The following is a 19255-nucleotide window of genomic DNA, read 5'->3' on the forward strand; positions in this document are numbered from 1 at the left end:
TGTCAGGGGGGAGAGCTCCAAGGATGAAAATGCAAATGGCAATTACTGTTCATTAATGATAGTTACTATTCATTAAAGGAAATTACTATTCAAAATGGTGGATTCAATAGTAGATTATCAGGGGAAAGGCTCCATGGGTGGAGTTGCTCTTAGCGTGAACTTTTTTGGGCAAACGTCCGTACATCCCTTGGCAGCCACAGCCAGCATGGACTTTGGGCTCTTTTTAGTGTTATACAACGACGTGGTAGCCTTGGCTTTGTTGAAGATAGTTGCCCCCATAGCCAGCACATTCCAATTAAAAATTGACAAGTGGACTCGTGGGACCCGTAGCCGCCAGTGTAAATTACACCTGTGCCCTCACGACTCCAACGTAAAGTCCCACAACGTCTTCACAGGTCACAGCTCTCTCTCTCTGACAAAATCTCAGAGACTCGTTCAGAGACGAGACCACAAACCAACGACCCTCTTCTCCTTTTCACCTTTCACCGTACTTCCTCGTGAGTTCGAGCTTCCAATTGAAATCCCAGTAGCAGAAATGGAAACCCTAATTTCGCTTTGAATCGGAGGCCTCTTTCGACTTCCGCTCCATGACCGAATCCTGAGCTCGAATTCCGAGCAATGTCAGTCGCGGAGCTCAAAGAGCGCCACGTGGCGGCCAGCGACACCGTCAACTCGCTCAGAGAGCGGCTGAAGCAGAAGCGCGCTTCCTTGCTGGACACAGATGGTATGGCGGTGGTGGGTTTGCTGGTTTGTTAAATTACTATTGAATAATTTTGTACTGGATTGTAATTTTTGGGGTTTTTAGATCTAATTGGTTGTGGTGGTGGAATTGTTGCAGTGGCTGAGTATGCAAGGTCACAGGGGAAGACTCCGGTCACATTTGGCCCCACCGATCTCGTATGCTGCAGAACCTTGCAAGGTCATACAGGAAAGGTATGATTACCCACATGTAATTATATGTTTTTTAGTGCGTGTGTGGTCTGTGGTGCGTTTTGTTTGTAAAAGCGAGCTTCTTTCGGTTCATTCGATTGTTCATTCATATGGGTTAATGGACTTGTTGGGCGTTGGTTGTTTGAAGCGTGCTATTCGGATTACAAAGCTAATTTCTTTTTATAGCTTTGAATATGTGAAAATGCAATTGTGGGGTTTGACTAGTTGGGAGAGTGTTTGAGTAATTTTTGAGAGTGAAATCATACCAAACAAAAAAGTGCACGAATGCACTACTAGGGATACGGAGAAAGTTAGGTATAAAAGAGGTGAAAAGACCTCTACAAACAAACTAGTAAAACAAAAAGGGACAGGTTGATTAGGGATATAGAGAAAGTTGAATAATTGGAATAAGTTAAATGTACTCAAGACAGTGGTCAAAAGTATTATTAATAGGCAGTGGCATTTTAAGTAACAAGCCCAATCAATACTAGGAGATTGACCTATAGTAATTGGGAAGAACTAGATTCAACACTTATAAAGGGTAGCTCTATTGACACCAAAAAGGTAGTTCTCTTTCTTAACTGAACATTTGTATCCTCCTACACCCATAGTCCCAAAAAAGTAACTAAAAGAATAGTTTCTTTGCAAAGAAGTCATTTTCGGGTGGGTTTGGGTCCGGACATGGCGTCTTTCATTTTGTTTTGAGATTGTGGGTGTAGAATGATAAATTGGCCAGTTAAGAAACTTTCAGGTGTAATAGAGCAACTACCTGCTGATAAAATTGCTATAGAGTTTGTGGGAGGTGAGTAGCTAACTAAGTTATTTCATTAATTCTGATTGAAGGTGCAATGGAAAATGAGTGGAGAAAAAGCATATTGGTTTTGAAGTTTGTAATAATAAAGTGGATATACAAAACTATGCAAAATTATAGAGGTACTAGATTAATTAAAAGTTATAGAACAACATTTGTGTTACTCTTCAGCCATACAAATAATTAAAATTCATGTCTAGTTACTGTATTTGTGATGCCAGTTCGGATAGGATAAGGTTCAATAAGATTTATGCTCACCATGACTGCTGCAGGTGTATTCGTTAGATTGGACCTCTGAAAAGAATCGAATTGTCAGTGCATCTCAAGACGGGCGTTTAATAGTGTGGAATGCACTAACAAGCCAGAAGACTCATGCCATAAAACTACCTTGTGCATGGGTCATGACTTGTGCTTTCTCACCGACTGGTCAATCTGTTGCTTGCGGTGGTCTTGATAGTGTTTGCTCTATTTTCAACTTGAATTCCCTGTGTGACAAGGATGGGAATCTACCTGTATCAAGAACACTTAGTGGGCATAAGGGTTATGTTTCCTCCTGTCAATACGTTCCAGATGAGGACACTCACCTGATTAGTGGATCTGGAGATCAAACGTGTGTTTTATGGGATATTACTACTGGACTCAGGACTTCAGTTTTTGGAGGTGAATTTCAGTCTGGACACACTGCAGATGTACTGAGGTATATCGGGTGGTTTTTAAATGGCTATATGTATAACATTTACTGCATCTGGTTCTTCTAGGTGGCCGTGTTCAATAAGCACCTCATATTTAAATTTTTAGCCTTACATGAAGCAAAAAGAAAGACAAGAAAAGGCTTTAAAAGTTGGTACATGATTTTATATTTAGCTGAACAGTAGTGATTGAACTTACTTGATACCACTGTAAATATAATGCATGAAATTTGTTCTTTTAATTTGTCTGCTCTGGAATCCTTTGATTTAGCAGTTAAAGTTTCTGCCCATTTTCATGTCTGTGAATTTACAATGTAATGGAATTGTTTGCTCTAATTTATTCAATGCTGTTAGAAATGCGTCTACATTGATAACTTTGTCCTGGAAAGTGACGTCTTATTGGTTAATCCCGAGACAAGAATTTCTGTTCTGTATTTGAGTTTAAAAGAATCTTTCCTAATCTGTACAGCCTCCTTTACCTTTAGCTTTTCCATCATGAGCACTTTAAATGTCACACAAACATTAGTGTTTGTGAAAGGATATTATTGGTCATGGAATTCTAAGTAAACTGTTTTGCATTCTTTCAGTGTGTCCATCAATCAAAGCAACTCGAGATTGTTTGTGTCTGGTTCTTGTGATACAACTGCCCGATTGTGGGATACTCGTGTTGCAAGTCGAGCAGTGCGGACGTTTCATGGTCATGAGGGGGATGTTAATGTGGTAAAGTTCTTTCCAGATGGAAATAGATTTGGAACTGGCTCAGATGATGGAACTTGCAGATTGTTTGACATTAGAACCGGGCACCAGCTCCAAGTATACCATCAGCCACATGGTGATAATGATATCCCACCTGTGAAAACCATTGCATTCTCAATATCAGGAAGGCTTCTCTTTGCTGGATACACAAATGGGGATTGCTATGTATGGGATACTTTGTTGGCAAAGGTAAAGCCAATTTAATTGACCACAGTCTACCTCTTCACCGAATACCAATATGCTTTTGCATCATCAGCTGACCACGCTTTTTCTAATAAATTGCCTTGTACTTTAGATTCAAGTTTTGGTCTATCAGCATTTTACTCAGCATGTTTATTGTCAACTTCTTGCATGGGTGTACTTCACATTCACATACATTTGAATTATAAAGTTACATGTTTTATTGTAATTAAGATAGACCAGAGTTATTTAAGTGAATTTCTATTTCCCATAAATTACTTGTGCATTGTATGAATTCCGGTCATAAAAGTATGTAAATTTGGAGCTACGCTAGGTTACCTATGTCTGATTGCATTTTTCTGTTATGCTAAACACAGCAGAATCTTTTGTTCACAGTGTGAAGTCATCCTACTCAACTAGTTCCGTTTAGTAGTTGATAACTTGAAATTTTGTAGCTTAGATCTTATTTCTCCCTTGATTGTGTTTCTCTTAGTTTCTTGCACTTAAGATAATCTTAAAATAAGTCTCACTTGGTTGAAAATACAGTTAACAATATCATTTGTGATAGTTATTCTTAAAACAAGAAAATGCATCTTGGATTGTCAAGTTTTCTCGGTAAGGTTTATTGCCACGTGCCCTGCCTATACTGTGATCAATCATCATGTCAAAATAACGCCTATAGACTTGCATGCAATTTGAGAAAGTTTAGTAAACCACCTAGGATGGAGGAAAAGGTAAAAGAGTAGTGGTTGGATTCCAAGTTGGACGGTTATGGTTGTCCATGCTGTGTCATATGAAATGTCATATTTAGAATATTTTTATAAACAAAAATGTAAAATGTTGTGTGTGTCATAAATTAATCCTGCCAAATGAGATATCATGCTGCAAAGGTTTCCTAAATACAATCGTAATACTTTCAGAATGCGTGGTTATAAACTAGTCCTGTAAATCCTGCTTTTTTATTTTATTTTTTTTGTTGCATCATTTTATAATATTGGCTTGTGCGTATGGATTTTTATGGCAGTGCTTTAAATGGATGAAATTGGCTCTAATTGCTCTTTCATTTTGTGGCAGGTGGTTTTGAACCTGGGATCCCTCCAAAACTCACACGAGGCACAGATTAGCTGTTTGGGTTTGTCAGCTGATGGTAGTGCCTTGTGTACAGGAAGTTGGGATACAAATTTAAAGGTTATTTTCCTTAGCCCTGTATCCGTTATTTCACTTAGGCCATGCTGCATGGAACGTGCATGGGAATCATCATCTTTACTGATAATTGTTAATTTTTATCTCTTAATGCGTTTCTTTCTGCAATCAGAATGCAAATAAAAGTAGAGGAAATATAAATAAAAAATGAGAGTGTAAATTTGGCGTTTCTGTTGCAAGTCAGTACCCTTCTTGTGTTCATATCACCAATTCACCATGTGTCAGTAGTCAATTGGACGGTTAGTGCACTTTTTGAACACCTGGCAAGCATTTATTGGACACTGGCACCAGTGGGACTAAATCTTGGTCACATGTCAGTACCCTTGTATTTGTATGCAGGATGTACCTAGGAAGTGATGCTTTTGGTCTACAACGGGAGATAGCTATCATTGTTCTAGTTATCCTATAGCTCTGAATCTGATATTCATGGAGTTGTGCTGGTTTTCTTTTTTGTATTCTCAATCAATCCCACTTAGTGGGAAAAGGCTTTGGTGTTGTTGTTGTTGTAATCAATCTATGTGCATCGTTCATTAAAAAAGAACCATATTGGTTGTTTGAAGTTCATGAAATATGACTTTGCTTTGTGTTTATCGCAGATATGGGCCTTCGGAGGGCATAGGAAAATAATTTGAGCCAGTTACGGAGGCAGATATCTCCATCTTCTGTATCCTGAATTTCGTCTTTTTCGCAGGCCCGTGGCTCTCAATATCCGTTGATGAAGATACTGGGTTTGAGAAACTAGAATGTCCTGTAATATGTTGCTGCTTGTTGTAAGTTGTAACCCCACATTGGAAAAACTGACAATTTTAATATTGGGAGAAAGAAAAAGATGTACATTTGACGAAAACTCCGGCTTGAGAGACCGTCCCATGTGCTTTCGGCCTGAATATATTTCATCTGTAGCTACCATCTCCATGTACCTTCCATAAGAATGTTGTAAACTTGTAAATGACTCATCTCTCATCCATGTATGGTGTTTTTTCCTACTCTCTTTGTCCCGTGCATTTTTTCAATTCGCTTCTTCTTGGTTTGGGGCTTTTGCTATCTGTTGTTTTAAAAACTAAGAGATTGACATGTTTACTCACGAGAAATATATTTGTTGTCTTGAATTTTTTTCGCAAAGCGAATGCTTTGGGAAATCCACTTTTGTATTTTCTGGCAGCGAAAGAAACGTAACTTTTAGATGTAAATATGACATTTACACCCTTGGGCACATATTGTAGCATAATCAAATTGTCAAGCGGTTTGATGAGTAAAAACGTTTATGACAACGTTTGACATAAAATTTTGAAATTGCTATATCATCATAAAACAACTATTTGGAGTTTAAAAAACAAACTCTCAAGACACACCCCAACATTCACCTACATTTTCTCCCTCTTCAGTTCCCTCCCTTGCCTCGTCTCTCTTCTCTTTCTCTCATTTTCGCTTTATTTTTTTTATCGTAAAGAAATTAAAGAAAGAAAAAATCCAAAATAATTATTAAACAGGTCGTAAATTGTAATCGAATTATATTTTCTCATAACAAAAGTCGAGTTATGTTCATGAGAAAGTCACCGTCCATCATATTAATACATGACATTTTCAATAGTGAATGAAATGTGGGTGCTACCCCTACCAAATAAATTGAAAATGAAATAAAAAAAGAAGACAAATCTAAATTTATACATAAGTTTAAATTTCAAGATCTGAAAAATTTAGGAAAAGAAAAGAGGGTAAGAGAAAGTAACTACCACCAAAGGGTGAAGAGCAACATATTTTCATATTCTTTGGGGGAAAAAAACATTTTTTTTTTGGTCAAACGACACATTTGTTTTGTTTTTTGAGATGAAGGATTTAGCTAAACTTCACAATAGACTAATAATGATATGGTTCAAATTCATCTTTGACGAGAATCGAACATAAGAACTCTCATTTATAAGTGAAGAGAAATATCACTAGACCGTAATACTAAGTGACTAAACAACATATTTGTTATAATAGATATTAGATTAAGGATTAGACGGGTTCGAAACCACGCTTTGATGCAAGAATAACACTCCTCTTGCCACTGTGGTGGAGAGCTACAAGCCACTTGCTTGTTTTTCATTGTTTTTTGGAGAGAGTAACTATTTTTATTTATGACGTGGCGCGCTACCATTGTTCAGACAACATCTTCACCACCAGATCCTCGGCCGCACCCGAACACAACATCTTCGTTCACCATCTGAAGCCCTCTGTGCGGTACTTTCGTTTTTGAAAGAAAACCTCATTTTTCTCTTGTGATTCTCCTCCTTCAGAAAACCTCACTAGCCGAGCTACCAGCGAGCAACAGAGAGAGAGAGAGAGAGGTTTTCTTCGTACAGTTTCTGCAGATCTCAGTGATTCACTTCGTTCTGCGATGGCTCAGCCTCTCGTGAAGAAGGACGACGATCGTGACGATGAAGGTACGTCCCCCTCTCACTCACAGACTTGTCAATTGTTCTCGCTCTCGAATTCGATCTGGTTTTCTCTCGCAATTTTTGTTCTATTTTCGGTTCTCTGCGTTGCAACTCATGAATCGGCGATTCGTATTCCCAGATCTCTTTGTATATTGCGGTTTTGCTTCTGCGGTTTGCGTATTGTGAGGCATTTGAATCGGATTTGAGTGAATTACGGTTTAACTATCGTTGATCTGCTTCAATTTACTCTGATCTCGATAATATCTAAGTTTCGTTGCGGTTATGACGCAATGCGGTTAGTTAGCTTGTGGCAAATCTACTCGGTTTGTCTTGATTTAGTGCCAGTTAAATTCGGTTCGGGTTTTTGCGGTATTAGAAATGTTAAGGATGTGATTTTTGTATTATGATGTTGATTTTAGGAGAGTAATGGTGTGAATTTTGTAGTAATTGCTATGATGTTGATTTTCAGCAGAGTACTCGCCGTTTCTGGGGATTGAGAAGGGTGCTGTTCTTCAGGAAGCGAGAGTTTTCAATGATCCTCAACTCGATGCTAGAAGATGCTCCCAGGTTATTGCTTTGCACCACTGGATTATCTTATCTGTCTTCTTATTTGCTCGGCTGAAATTGATTTTGTGCATTTGGCATTTTCGTCAAATTTCAGGTTATCACAAAACTTTTGTACCTACTGAACCAAGGGGAAAGCTTTACAAAGGTCAGGTTCCTTCTGTGCTGAATAGTTCTGTTTCTCCCTTGAGCAGAACCAATATCTTTTGCGTCAATTTTATTAATCTACTTGCAACATTTTTTTATTTTGTACTTGGCCGTCAATTGATTCATGTTATTTTGCATTGAATTAATAGGTTGAAGCTACAGAAGTTTTCTTTTCTGTGACTAAGCTTTTCCAATCAAGAGATATAGGATTGAGGAGAATGGTTTACCTGATCATAAAAGAATTGTCCCCCTCTGCAGATGAGGTGACTTGACTTTCTATCATTTGATTTCCTTAATAAATTTGCATGCACACTAATTGGGACTGACTTCTGATATATTTCCCATAACAAGGTTATTATTGTGACAAGCTCCCTGATGAAGGATATGAATAGTAAAACTGACATGTATCGGGCAAATGCCATCCGTGTGCTCTGTCGGATTACGGATGGAACCCTTCTTACCCAGATTGAGCGGTATTTGAAACAAGCCATCGTTGATAAGAATCCAGTGGTTGCGAGTGCAGCTCTGGTCAGTGGGATCCATCTTCTCCAGGTACTGTTTCTGCTATACCTAAGGATTTATTTATTTGTTGGCTGTGTACCCTAATGTTTCTCTTTTGACAGACTAACCCAGAGATTGTCAAAAGGTGGAGTAATGAGGTTCAGGAATCTGTCCAGTCAAGAGCAGCCCTTGTACAATTCCATGCACTGGCTTTACTTCATCAGGTATGTGCCATTGTTGGTTTGGTTTACAGACTTTACATTCAGGATTTTTTCTTTCCCGAAAGATAGAGCAAGTTTTTAGTCGAAGTCCATTACTTGACTATTTACCATATCATTACTTAACTAATTACTTGCATTTGTACACATTTTTGGTTGATGTGAGCAAGTGTAGCAAGCAGGCTAGGTGTACAGTGATTTGTTGTTTTTACAGACATGGTTTAGCATTCATTCCATATAATGTAATTCATGTAGGTTTACCTTCTTCTTTCAAGTTTTAAAGTGGAATATAAAGAAAGATTCTGCATCTGCCCAATAACTTTTGTTAGAATAATTGTAAATATCATTTGTACAATTGAAAGGTGTTGAGAATCTTTTACTTTTGAAAATTGTAGATACGACAGAATGACCGTCTTGCTGTTAGCAAGTTGGTTACCAGCTTGACAAGGGGGACTGTCCGCTCTCCATTGGCCCAGTGCCTGTTGATTCGTTATACTAGTCAGGTGCTTATTCTTCTGGACCTTTTATTTTAGCTGCGTTGTTTTCATGCTCTATTTTAATCAATTGTTTGCCTAAAGGTTATCCGCGAGTCTGGAAATGTACAAACAGGGGACCGTCCCTTTTACGATTATCTTGAGGGTTGTCTTCGCCACAAAGTAGAGATGGTGATTTTTGAGGCTGCTAGAGCAATTACAGAGCTCCATGGTGTGACCCCCAGAGAACTTACTCCAGCAATCACTGTTCTGCAGCTATTTCTAAGTTCTTCCAAACCAGTTTTAAGATTTGCTGCTGTCCGCACCTTGAATAAGGCATCTTTCTTCTCCTTTTACTCTACTACACAATGTGTTTGGAAATTTATGATAATTAAAGTGACCTGCCGTCCTGAGTTTTACTTTTGTAGTTTTGAGATAAATGAGAGAATCAAGAGATCCTATATGAAATGAGTTTGAGTGTAATCTATGAGGCAATTACTGATAGGTTAGTGCTATTCACACACCCGTATACTTCCCACACACCCTTGTTGATTTTTGGCCATTGATCTTCTTCAATTCATTCGATCCGACGGCTGAAAATTGAGAGAGGTGTGTGAGAAGTAAAAATGGGTGTGAAGATAGCACTACCGTTACTGATACTATGTAGATTTTAGTTCTGTTTATTTATTCTGCATGTGAAACAAAGCTTGTTAGACTTAATTATGTTGATTGTGGTCATTTTTTATTTCCCGGTGAATGATATTCCTGATAATCACTTTGATCTTTTTTCCAGGTGGCAATGACACATCCAGTGCCTGTCACAAACTGCAACATTGATATGGAGAGTTTGATTTCTGACCAGAACAGAAGCATTGCCACACTTGCTATCACAACACTTCTGAAGACAGGAAATGAATCAAGTGTGGATCGATTGATGAAGCAGATAACTAATTTCATGTCAGATATTGCTGATGAGTTCAAAATTGTTGTTGTGGAAGCCATAAGATCGTTGTGTTTGAAATTTCCATTGAAGTTCAGAGCTTTGTGAGTGATCTACCACATACTCAAAGTTTTGTTTGAGAATGTTTGATTTCATATTGTTCATCTTTCAGTGCACATATTCTTATTTGTCTCTATTGTTTTCAAAAATGATCCCTGCATCTCGTTTTCTACAGGATGAACTTTTTGAGCAACATTCTCAGAGAAGAAGGTGGATTTGAGTACAAAAAGGCAATTGTTGATTCAATTGTGATTCTCATAAGAGATATTCCTGATGCAAAAGAAAGTGGCTTGCTTCATCTCTGTGAGTTCATCGAAGATTGTGAATTCACCTATCTTTCTACACAGGTGGGATTTTCTCTATCATAATCTTGGTGAACAATCTATTCCTCTTAATGTTCTTTTGGCTGATTGAGATGTTTTATTATTAGATACTCCACTTTTTGGGTATTGAAGGGCCAAAAACATCTGATCCAAGCAAATATATACGGTACATTTATAATCGAGTACATCTTGAGAATGCCACTGTTCGTGCCAGTGCGGTTAGTACATTGGCAAAATTTGGTGCTTTGGTCGATTCATTGAAGGTAACATCTTGTTCAATGAATGATATCTTATCTGATCCCCATCCCCCTCTATACAAAGAAGATTTGTTTCTGTCTATGGTTACTGATGACAATGAACTATACTTGTTTTCTTCTATGCTTCAGCCACGAGTGTTTATTCTGCTGCGAAGATGTCTCTTTGACAGTGATGATGAGGTATCCTATATGTACATTCAAGGCCTTACATTTAGGATATGTATAACATGTATGTATGAGCGTTCACCTAAAACTAGGTGTCTGGTTCTGTGCAAATCTGCATCTGAGTTTTTATGTTCCTGTGCCACTGCTTTCATGATTTATTTGTTTTAGCTTCAGTATACTGAACTCTTTGACAGTGATGATGAGGTGTCAAATGTACATTTGAGGCCTTACATTTAGGTTATATTAACTTATATATAACCATGTATGTACGGGCATTCACCCAGAGCGAGGTGTCTGGCTCTGCAAATTTGCATCCGATTTCTGTGTTTCTGTGTCTCTGTGTCATTGCTTTCATGATTTATTTGTTTTAGCTTCAGCATATACTGAATTTCTTTTTGCTACACTCTCAGGTTCGTGATAGGGCAACACTCTATCTAAATACGCTTGGCGGAGATGGTTCAGTTATTGAGACTGACAATGATGTAAAGGACTTCCTCTTTGGGTCTCTGGATGTCCCACTTGTCAATCTGGAGACAAGTTTGAAGAATTATGTGAGTAACGTAACCTCCATTTGCTTTTATCTTTGTACCCTTAAGGTCCTTATCTCATGTTTTGACTTTTGAGGGTTGTTTTAATGCGACTATAGGAGGCTTCGGAAGAACCATTTGACATTAAATCTGTACCCAAGGAGGTTAAGTCGCAGCCACTTGCTGAGAAGAAAGCCCAGAGTAAAAAGCCAACTGGTCTTGGTGCTCCTCCAACTGGCCCTGCATCCACAGTTGATGCTTATGAGACGTTGCTTTCCTCTATTCCGGAGTTTTCAAACTTTGGGAAACTCTTCAAGGTTCTGCAACGTGAATATTTTCTTGTACTTTACATGCACATTACAGCTCATGAATTTTTTATTTTTCTTTGGAATTAATTGCGTACTATTTTCACATACCAGTCCTCAGCACCTGTGGAGTTAACAGAGCCAGAAACCGAATATGCAGTTAATGTTGTCAAGCACATTTTTGATAGCCATGTTGTGTTCCAGTACAACTGCACCAATACCATTCCCGAGCAATTACTGGAAGATGTAATGCCCTTTTATACTAAAAAAGTACTTTTGTAATTATGCTTCAGAATTTCCTTTTAACACTCTGCCTGTCAGGTCATTGTTGTGGTGGATGCTTCAGAAGCTGAGGAATTTTCTGAAGTGGCATCCAGGTCTCTCAGGTCTCTTCCGTATGATACACCTGGACAAACCTTTTTGGCATTTGAGAAGCCAGAAGGCATCCCTGCAGTTGGAAAATTTACAAACTTGTTGAGGTTCATTGTTAAAGAGGTATCAAGTTCTTCCCCTTATTCCTGTTCATAGACCGAGTTCCTTGACAATTAATGGATCATTTGGCACCAGTCATTTGGAGTGCAACTTGCTTTAGCTAATAAAACTATTCAAAGCTGTATGTGATTTTTCACGTTCTACATAATGTGCAAGTCTTGCCACATCTACAACCATCACATCCACAGCGATATTGTTCAAAGCTTATATTTGATCTCTGCTTATAATAACCTGCACCTTTAAATCAGATTTTTCGTATGAATATACACAATGATATACAATATCAAACCTATAGGAAAACAATAAATTGTACACGTATTAAATAGCCAGCCCTTAGACCATTTGAGCTTTGGCTGAATCTCTTTTCTCATGAGTTGGGGGTGCCACTAGGTTGATCCAACCACTGGTGAGGCAGAGGAAGATGGTGTGGAAGATGAATACCAGCTGGAAGATCTTGAGGTTGTCGCTGCTGATTACATTTTGAAGGTTCCAGTCTTCAATTTCAAGAATGCTTGGGAAAGCATGGGCGCGGATTTTGAGCGGGTAGATGAATATGGCCTGGGGCCAAGGGAGAACTTGACTGAAGCTGTTAATGCTGTCATCAGCCTCCTTGGAATGCAACCCTGTGAGGTAATTTTGTTTTAAGATTAAACGTCTATGATTTGTCTTTGTACAATACTTGTGTAATCAGTTGATCCGGATGTTAAAAGGTCTGAGGCCTTTTCATCGCATGTTTTTTAACCACGCAGATGCATAACAGATACAATACCTCTATAGTTCTGCATTGGATAGTTAACAATGCATATGACTTTTGAACTTAAATTTTTGACTAAGTTATATTGCTGTTCCTGTATTTTCACCTCAAATTCACTTTCTTGTAATTGTGTTTTGAACACATTCCCTTACACGTTGCTAACTGTTTCGAATTAGTCTAAAAAAACAATTCAGTCAGTTTGGTTTTCGGGAAAAACGCGAGTCACGTAATTCCCTCCATTCCTCATTTTTCTGAGACTGAAGGTTAGACAATTTGTACTTTATCAATTTTTTCTGAAATTTGAAATCAGGATAGTAAATATGATAGCTATTTTTTATTTTTGAATGTTTCTGATATGCTTAAAGCATGTTATTATCTCAGGACCGCTCATTAGAAGCTTCACTTTGACATGTGTATTTTATATCATACATTGTGTACATGGTTTCAGGGCACAGAGGCCGTTGCGAGCAACTCAAGGTCACACACTTGTGTATTGTCCGGTGTATACATAGGCAATGTGAAGGTCCTTGTGCGGTTGTTATTTGGAATTGATAGTTCATCAAAGGAGGTTGCGATGAAACTCACTGTGAGATCTGAGGACGGAGCTGTTAGTGATGCGATTCATGAGATTGTAGCCAGCGGCTAGTTGGTTGATGCTGTGGGACTTCATTGATACAAGAGCCTTTTTCGCTTTTCTCAAATTAGAGCACTGGCGGGAAGTACGGCTGCATACAGATGAAAACATTTTGTAGAAAGGATTGCACATTACTGCATTTGAAGTTGGATTGACTGCTCGTCTATTGAGCGTTTGCCCGCTCGTCTGTTGAATTAGTAATAATTTTGTCGGAAGAATCACGTCAAGATATCATTGGATTGACTTACAAGTTAATCCTATTTTTCTTTTTTGATTCAAGATTACTTTTGTTGTGCAAATATGTTCAAGATCTGAATTTTGAGGCTGTCTGAATTACAAAGAACTGAACTGTATTGGTGTTCGGTTGGTTCCTCTGGTTATCCTCCTCTTCTTCCTTCCCTTACAACTTTACCTTCGTTGGCATCGATTACCTCTCTCAAGCATTCAAAGTGCTTTCTAAAGATGTGCTTTTCTAGAAAATACTTTCACGACCCAAAAACACTTTGTAAGCGTCATAGGTTGTCAAAACACACATTTGACCCTTCCAGAGAAACAGTCCCTATTAAGTCACTAACGCTTGTTGGTTTTGCTTTTGCGTTTATAGTTAAAAATCACCTCGCTAAAGAAAACTCGTACCTCTGTCAAATGAATTGTACTGAATTTTTCGCTGAACACCAATAACAACACCCATTACTAAATCCAGAACAGCATGAAGTAGGTCGGGAAGATGGATGTGTAGCGAAATGCCGAAACACAAGGGATCATCTCGTCCTTTTATCTACGAAAAATTCTATTTACCCCCAATTTCCAACTCCGAACACTCATAGCATGGTGTCAAAGGCCATGGTGAATGTCACCCAGTTTGTTTGTGTTGAAATATCCCTACATCGATTGTATTTGTGGGAAAAGAATAGTTTAAATATCCTAATCCTACTCCAACTAATACCGATGTCTTCTGTGATAAAACCAAGTTGGATATCCATCTATTCTCAAATCTCACCAAGTTTTGAACATTAATAATATTAGATAATAAAAATTAGAAAATACAAACACATCAGGTAGTGATCAAACATTCTTCCAAATGCATGTGTTTGTTTTATAACAGTCGCAAATCCAAACACATATAGACTAGGGTTCATCCTTTGTCCAAAAGAACAAAAAAGAACACAGAAAAAAAACAGAAGGAAGAAAAGAAATCACAACTCCTCCCTCCATTGTTGCCCTTGTCTAACGCAACGTCGCAATTACGCTTCTACCGTCATCTTCCACCTACCTGAAATCAATCAGACGTATCTCCGTTAAGCAGCTGCGCTGGTGCACCAAGAACACACACACACACATACACACAGAGAGTCTGCCACTTTTTCGACTAGATACATACAAATATACCATCATCATCCATTTTTTTCTTAGTTTTTCTTTTGTCAAAGTCCATTAATTGATAGTTATTAACACTAAAGGTTATAGCCAGTTCTCATTTTCTTGGTTCCAACGTTCCGGTCCAAGTTTGAGTTACTATCGCTTCCTCAAACTGGACCGTGTGGCCGGTTGATCCCTTTCTTATCCATATGTTGTGAGTTACTACTGCTAGAGGTTGCAGAGGGATTGAGGCCATACTCGGTTGTAGCACCGTACTCGCTGCTTGGATATTCTGTGCTGTCCATCAACGCCGGCTTCCTAAGCCCTTTCAATTTCGCGTTATACGAATCATTATCACTATCGGTGGAAGCCGAGCCAGACGACCCAAAGTGCCCTTTAATCCCCTCGTGCAAGTCTTCCATTGAGACATCGCCTTCCAATGCACGAACAACCTGCGTACGTAAATTTAAAATATTGAGTTAAAAGTATCAAAAGTTTTATACACAAGCACAAGATCAGCAACAAAATTGTTTTTACCTGGCTCATTTTCGGACGCTTCTTTGCAGAGTGTCGAACACTCGCAGCCGCACACGCCACCATGCGTGCCACCTGTTCCTGGTCGTAATTGTTCTCTAGTCGTGGATCCAACAATTCAGAATAGTCCCCAGTATCTATTGCTTTCATGCAGAGAGGCCTTGCCTGTTGTTGTTCATGCACAATGCAACAAAATTGATTTCTCATCATTAAATTCTCCATGCCATGATGCATAGCAATTATTGAATTTGTTGCAAACAATTGAAATATCCGACTCCAAAAATACGAATTCACCAAATCAATAGTGCAGATCGACAGTCTAACAACTTAACATGTGAAACAGTAGCAAGAGAACATAATTCATGTGTAATTGCATATTAATTTATTAGGGAGGGGGAGTTCGAACCCAGTCTACTAAGGTATCTTCCTCACATTCCCCAGACAAGTCCACCGGGGGGCGCCCAGTGATCAGCTCCAGAAGCATAATACCAAAAGAGAAGACGTCAGACTTCTCGGTCAGCTTGCCACTCGATGCGTACTCAGGAGCCAAATACCTGCATCACCAGTTTTATATCAGCTTGTTTCTGTCACCCTAACTTCATCTTCTGTGGTTTATTTGTAATGTATATCATGCAATTTAAATTAAGGAGCTGATGAAAAAGTTTCTTACCCAAATGTTCCCATGACACGAGTAGATACATGGGTGACATTTTCCTGGTTTAGCTTTGCTAGTCCAAAATCTGCCACCTGAAAAAGTCATGCATATAAATTAGCAAACAAAAATATTAGTCATCCTTTAATATCATAAGCTTTTCCTAGGGTTCATTCACAAATTTAAGGTAATTAACAGCATATAGTTACATACCTTAGCCTCGAAACTATAGTCAATCAGAATATTTGCAGCTTTAATGTCACGGTGGATAATCTTCGGGTGACCTGAAAGAATCCAAAAACGATATGAGTACTAACGTATAAGAGGACAATGGATCAAAGGAATATACGTAGTTGTAGTAATTTCACGAACTACTTACAGTCTTCGTGCAAATAAGCAAGCCCTTTAGCCGATCCCACAGCAATTTTGACCCTGTTGGTCCATTCCAAGGGAGGCCGATTCGCGCCTGTCAAATTATGTTTGAACATGAACAAATGAAGTATTGTCAGATCAGTTGAGATCTAGAAAGTCGATACATGATATAGTTAGTATATAAGGTATTGACGACATAGAGTTGGCTAGAATGTATACCCCGAAGGTGGAACTCGAGGTTGTTATTAGCAACATATTCATACACCAACAATTTCTTTTCTCCTGCAAGGCAGTACCCAACAAGCGACACAAGGTGGCGATGATGAACACGGCTGATGATCTCAACCTCGGCTGCAAATTCACGGTCACCTTGTCCGCTACCCGCTTTGAGGCTCTTAACGGCAATTTCCTTTCCATTTGGCAACACCCCTTTGTGCACAAACCCAAAGCCACCTTGGCCTAGTAGCTTGGCTTGGTCAAACCCTGAGGTTGCAGCCGCCAGCTCTTCATAGGTGAAGGTGCTCTTGTTGAACCCGAATGCCACATTAGGGTGTGGAGGTGGCAGAGGGGGACCGTGTGGACCGGAGAAGTTGGCGGAGCTCATTTCGCTGCTCATCGTGGGGGGTGCTCCACCGGATGACATAGTCCAACCTCCATTTGGCGCGCGGCCAGAAGGAGGCATATTAAGAACGTGCTCGGAGCTTTTAGGTTCACCTTGCCAATACTCACCGCTTCCTGCTCATGCACATTACCCATATTATTACATAAATATTAGTACCAGACACTTATATATATATATATATATATATATATATATATATATATATTGTTAGGAAAATGCTACCGGGAGACCATGCATGTTGTTATCTAGAATTCAATCAATTTAAAAGTTGTATAAATTTCAATTAAGCCATAAAGCAAAACAAAAGTTATGTAAATGCTATGAGAACAAGAAAGACTTTGGAGAGTTTGAGTTAAGAAATTACCATTTGGACGATATGGTTCAGGGTTCTCCATGAGGTGGGAAGAAGTCTGTCTCTTCTTCCTTCTCTTAGAGCAAGCCAAGAAGAACAAAACCATGACAAGCAAGAACACCCCTGCCGCAGCTACAACTCCTACTATGATAGGCGTGGAGCTCCCTGAGTGCGATGGTGGCGGCGATCCATCATTGTCTGATGATGGTGAGCGATGTGACTTGCTTGATGATCCAAGTGCTGGGGGTGACCAATCATCAGACGACTTCGGTGACCAATTCCCCTGGGATGATTTGGGTGGAGATTTTTGGGAATTGGAGTTTTGTGGAGGGGACTTTTGGGAGTTGGAGTTATTGTCCCCGTTGTTCTGGGAAGAGGGAGATTTTTGGGAGTTGGAGTTTTGTGGGGGTGACTTTTGGGAATTGGAGTTTTTGTCCCCTCCATTGTTCTGAGAAGGAGGAGATTTTTGAGAGTTGGAGTTTTGTGGAGGGGACTTTTGGGAATTGGAGTTATTGTTCAAGTTGTTGTCGTTTGAGTTATTGTTGTCGTTTGAGTCTGAGTTTCCATTTGAGTCGCCGTTCGAGTTTCCATTCGAGGAGTCGCCGTTCGAGTTTCCATTCGAGGAGTCGCCGTTCGAGTTTCCATTCGAGTTGCCATTTGAATTGCCATTTTTGTTGCCATTTGAGTTCCCGTTTGAGTTGTTGTTGGAATTGTTGGAGTTGTCGTTGGAATTGTTGGAGTTGTCGTTGGAATTGTTGTTGTTGTTGGAAGGCGGCGAGTTTTTCGAGTTGTTGGAAGACGATGAATTATCCGAGTCTTTTGAGTTGTTGTTTGAATTTTTGGACGAGTTGCTGTTGGAGGGAGGCGATGAGTTGTTCGAAGATGATGAAGAGTCCGACGGTGGAGAATCTGATGACGAATTCTGATCGTCAGAGGAACCCATTTCGGGAGGAATGTCCGACCAAGATTATCGTGGGTCAGTGCCGGAGAAACCCCCTCTCCTTTGTTAGGTGAGCCTGTTGATGACCCCTATTCCTAACATTAGTCAAACATGTAAACAAAACTTAGTCACGGGTTAAAAACAGACCAATCCAATACAAAAAAGTGTGTGTTCGGGTCATGCATGCATGCCATGCAGAGAACAAATAAGAACGTCCAAAGTTATTCAATCAAATATAAAAAAAGGTTATTCAATCATGCATGCATGCACGTAAGTATGTTGTTGTTTGCATGGTGTGCATAGTTAGCTACGTGCATCGGGTTGAGAGAGAGAGAGAGAGAGAGAGAGAGATTGTACCAAAGGAGAAGGGCTTTGCAACAGGGGAGGATTGAGGATTCTCAGAGAGGAAAACAAGTGCTATGGTAATAATTCGAGGAAATAAATCTTCCCCCGACAAATGAGGAAGATTTCTCCAACCAACTTCTATTTTTATTCAAATATTTCTCCGTTTTGCTATTTTTAGTTTGCACTTTTAATTCTTTGGTAAAAAACTGGCCTAAGGAAGTTCATATTGTTGTCCCTCATTGACCTTGTCCTCCTCTCTGTTTCTTAATCTATTTTAGCGACACACGTCCACAATAACAGACACATTTTATCCAAAAATAGTTACTAAAAAAACTGAACATTGTTTCATCCCTCCGAATCGGATGGTCATCTTTTCTTGAAATGTTATGGACCTCGAATCTCAATCAATAACTGATCACATGATCAACACCTGAGAGTTTGGATGTGGGATTTATTGATTCCACTCCCACCTTGTTTTTGTGGAGGCCAATGCACTTTAAAAAAAACACAATACGAAGTCGCTAGCTAAGTCTTACAGGCCAGATCTCAGGATAATTGTGATTCAGCAGTCACGAAATATGGACCAGCTTAGGTTTTTGGAATGGTTGTGGCACGAAGCTTTTGTTGCTGAATTCTTGACTATTCAATCAGTCATTGTATTCATTCATATATATTTCCAAGAGTGGACCTAGAGAGTCCCATATACAGAAAGTATATCTACACAATCAAA

The 19255-nt window shown here is 39.2% G+C and overlaps 3 protein-coding genes across 4 annotated transcripts; 2 read left to right on the forward strand and 1 right to left on the reverse strand.

Moving 5' to 3' along the window:
• Nucleotides 1–174: 174 nt before the first annotated feature.
• On the forward strand, nucleotides 175–5555 carry LOC103439149 (guanine nucleotide-binding protein subunit beta-1). The gene is made up of 6 exons (XM_008377700.3): nucleotides 175–724; nucleotides 839–933; nucleotides 2014–2438; nucleotides 3018–3375; nucleotides 4441–4554; nucleotides 5166–5555. Exons 1-6 carry the CDS (start codon nucleotides 619–621, stop codon nucleotides 5199–5201), a joined length of 1134 nt encoding a protein of 377 aa, XP_008375922.1. The 5' UTR covers nucleotides 175–618; the 3' UTR covers nucleotides 5202–5555.
• A 1081-nt stretch (nucleotides 5556–6636) lies between these two features.
• LOC103439150 (coatomer subunit gamma) lies at nucleotides 6637–13729 on the forward strand. Of its 2 annotated transcripts, XM_008377701.4 has the most exons (18): nucleotides 6637–6995; nucleotides 7462–7556; nucleotides 7651–7701; nucleotides 7850–7963; nucleotides 8052–8252; nucleotides 8324–8425; nucleotides 8815–8922; nucleotides 8998–9228; nucleotides 9686–9936; nucleotides 10068–10239; nucleotides 10323–10478; nucleotides 10602–10652; nucleotides 11048–11188; nucleotides 11284–11481; nucleotides 11584–11715; nucleotides 11791–11964; nucleotides 12352–12591; nucleotides 13164–13729. In XM_008377701.4, exons 1-18 carry the CDS (start codon nucleotides 6950–6952, stop codon nucleotides 13359–13361), a joined length of 2661 nt encoding a protein of 886 aa, XP_008375923.1. In that variant the 5' UTR covers nucleotides 6637–6949; the 3' UTR covers nucleotides 13362–13729. The 2 variants fall into 2 exon arrangements, with proteins under 2 accessions (XP_008375923.1, XP_017188797.1); XM_017333308.3 differs by lacking the exons at nucleotides 6637–6995; nucleotides 7462–7556; nucleotides 7651–7701; ... (7 more) ...; nucleotides 10323–10478; nucleotides 10602–10652 and adding an exon at nucleotides 10827–10841.
• A 679-nt stretch (nucleotides 13730–14408) lies between these two features.
• LOC103439151 (putative proline-rich receptor-like protein kinase PERK6) lies at nucleotides 14409–18670 on the reverse strand. Its single transcript, XM_008377702.3, has 10 exons — nucleotides 18538–18670; nucleotides 17253–18275; nucleotides 16486–17001; nucleotides 16274–16360; nucleotides 16108–16178; nucleotides 15913–15989; nucleotides 15649–15796; nucleotides 15246–15407; nucleotides 14967–15160; nucleotides 14409–14622 (listed from the first exon to the last, which is right to left on the reverse strand). Exons 2-10 carry the CDS (start codon nucleotides 18181–18183, stop codon nucleotides 14619–14621), a joined length of 2190 nt encoding a protein of 729 aa, XP_008375924.1. The 5' UTR covers nucleotides 18184–18275; nucleotides 18538–18670; the 3' UTR covers nucleotides 14409–14618.
• Nucleotides 18671–19255: the final 585 nt, after the last annotated feature.

The sequence above is a fragment of the Malus domestica genome, chromosome 05 (assembly GCF_042453785.1).
Source record: "Malus domestica chromosome 05, GDT2T_hap1".
NCBI lineage: Eukaryota > Viridiplantae > Streptophyta > Magnoliopsida > Rosales > Rosaceae > Malus > Malus domestica.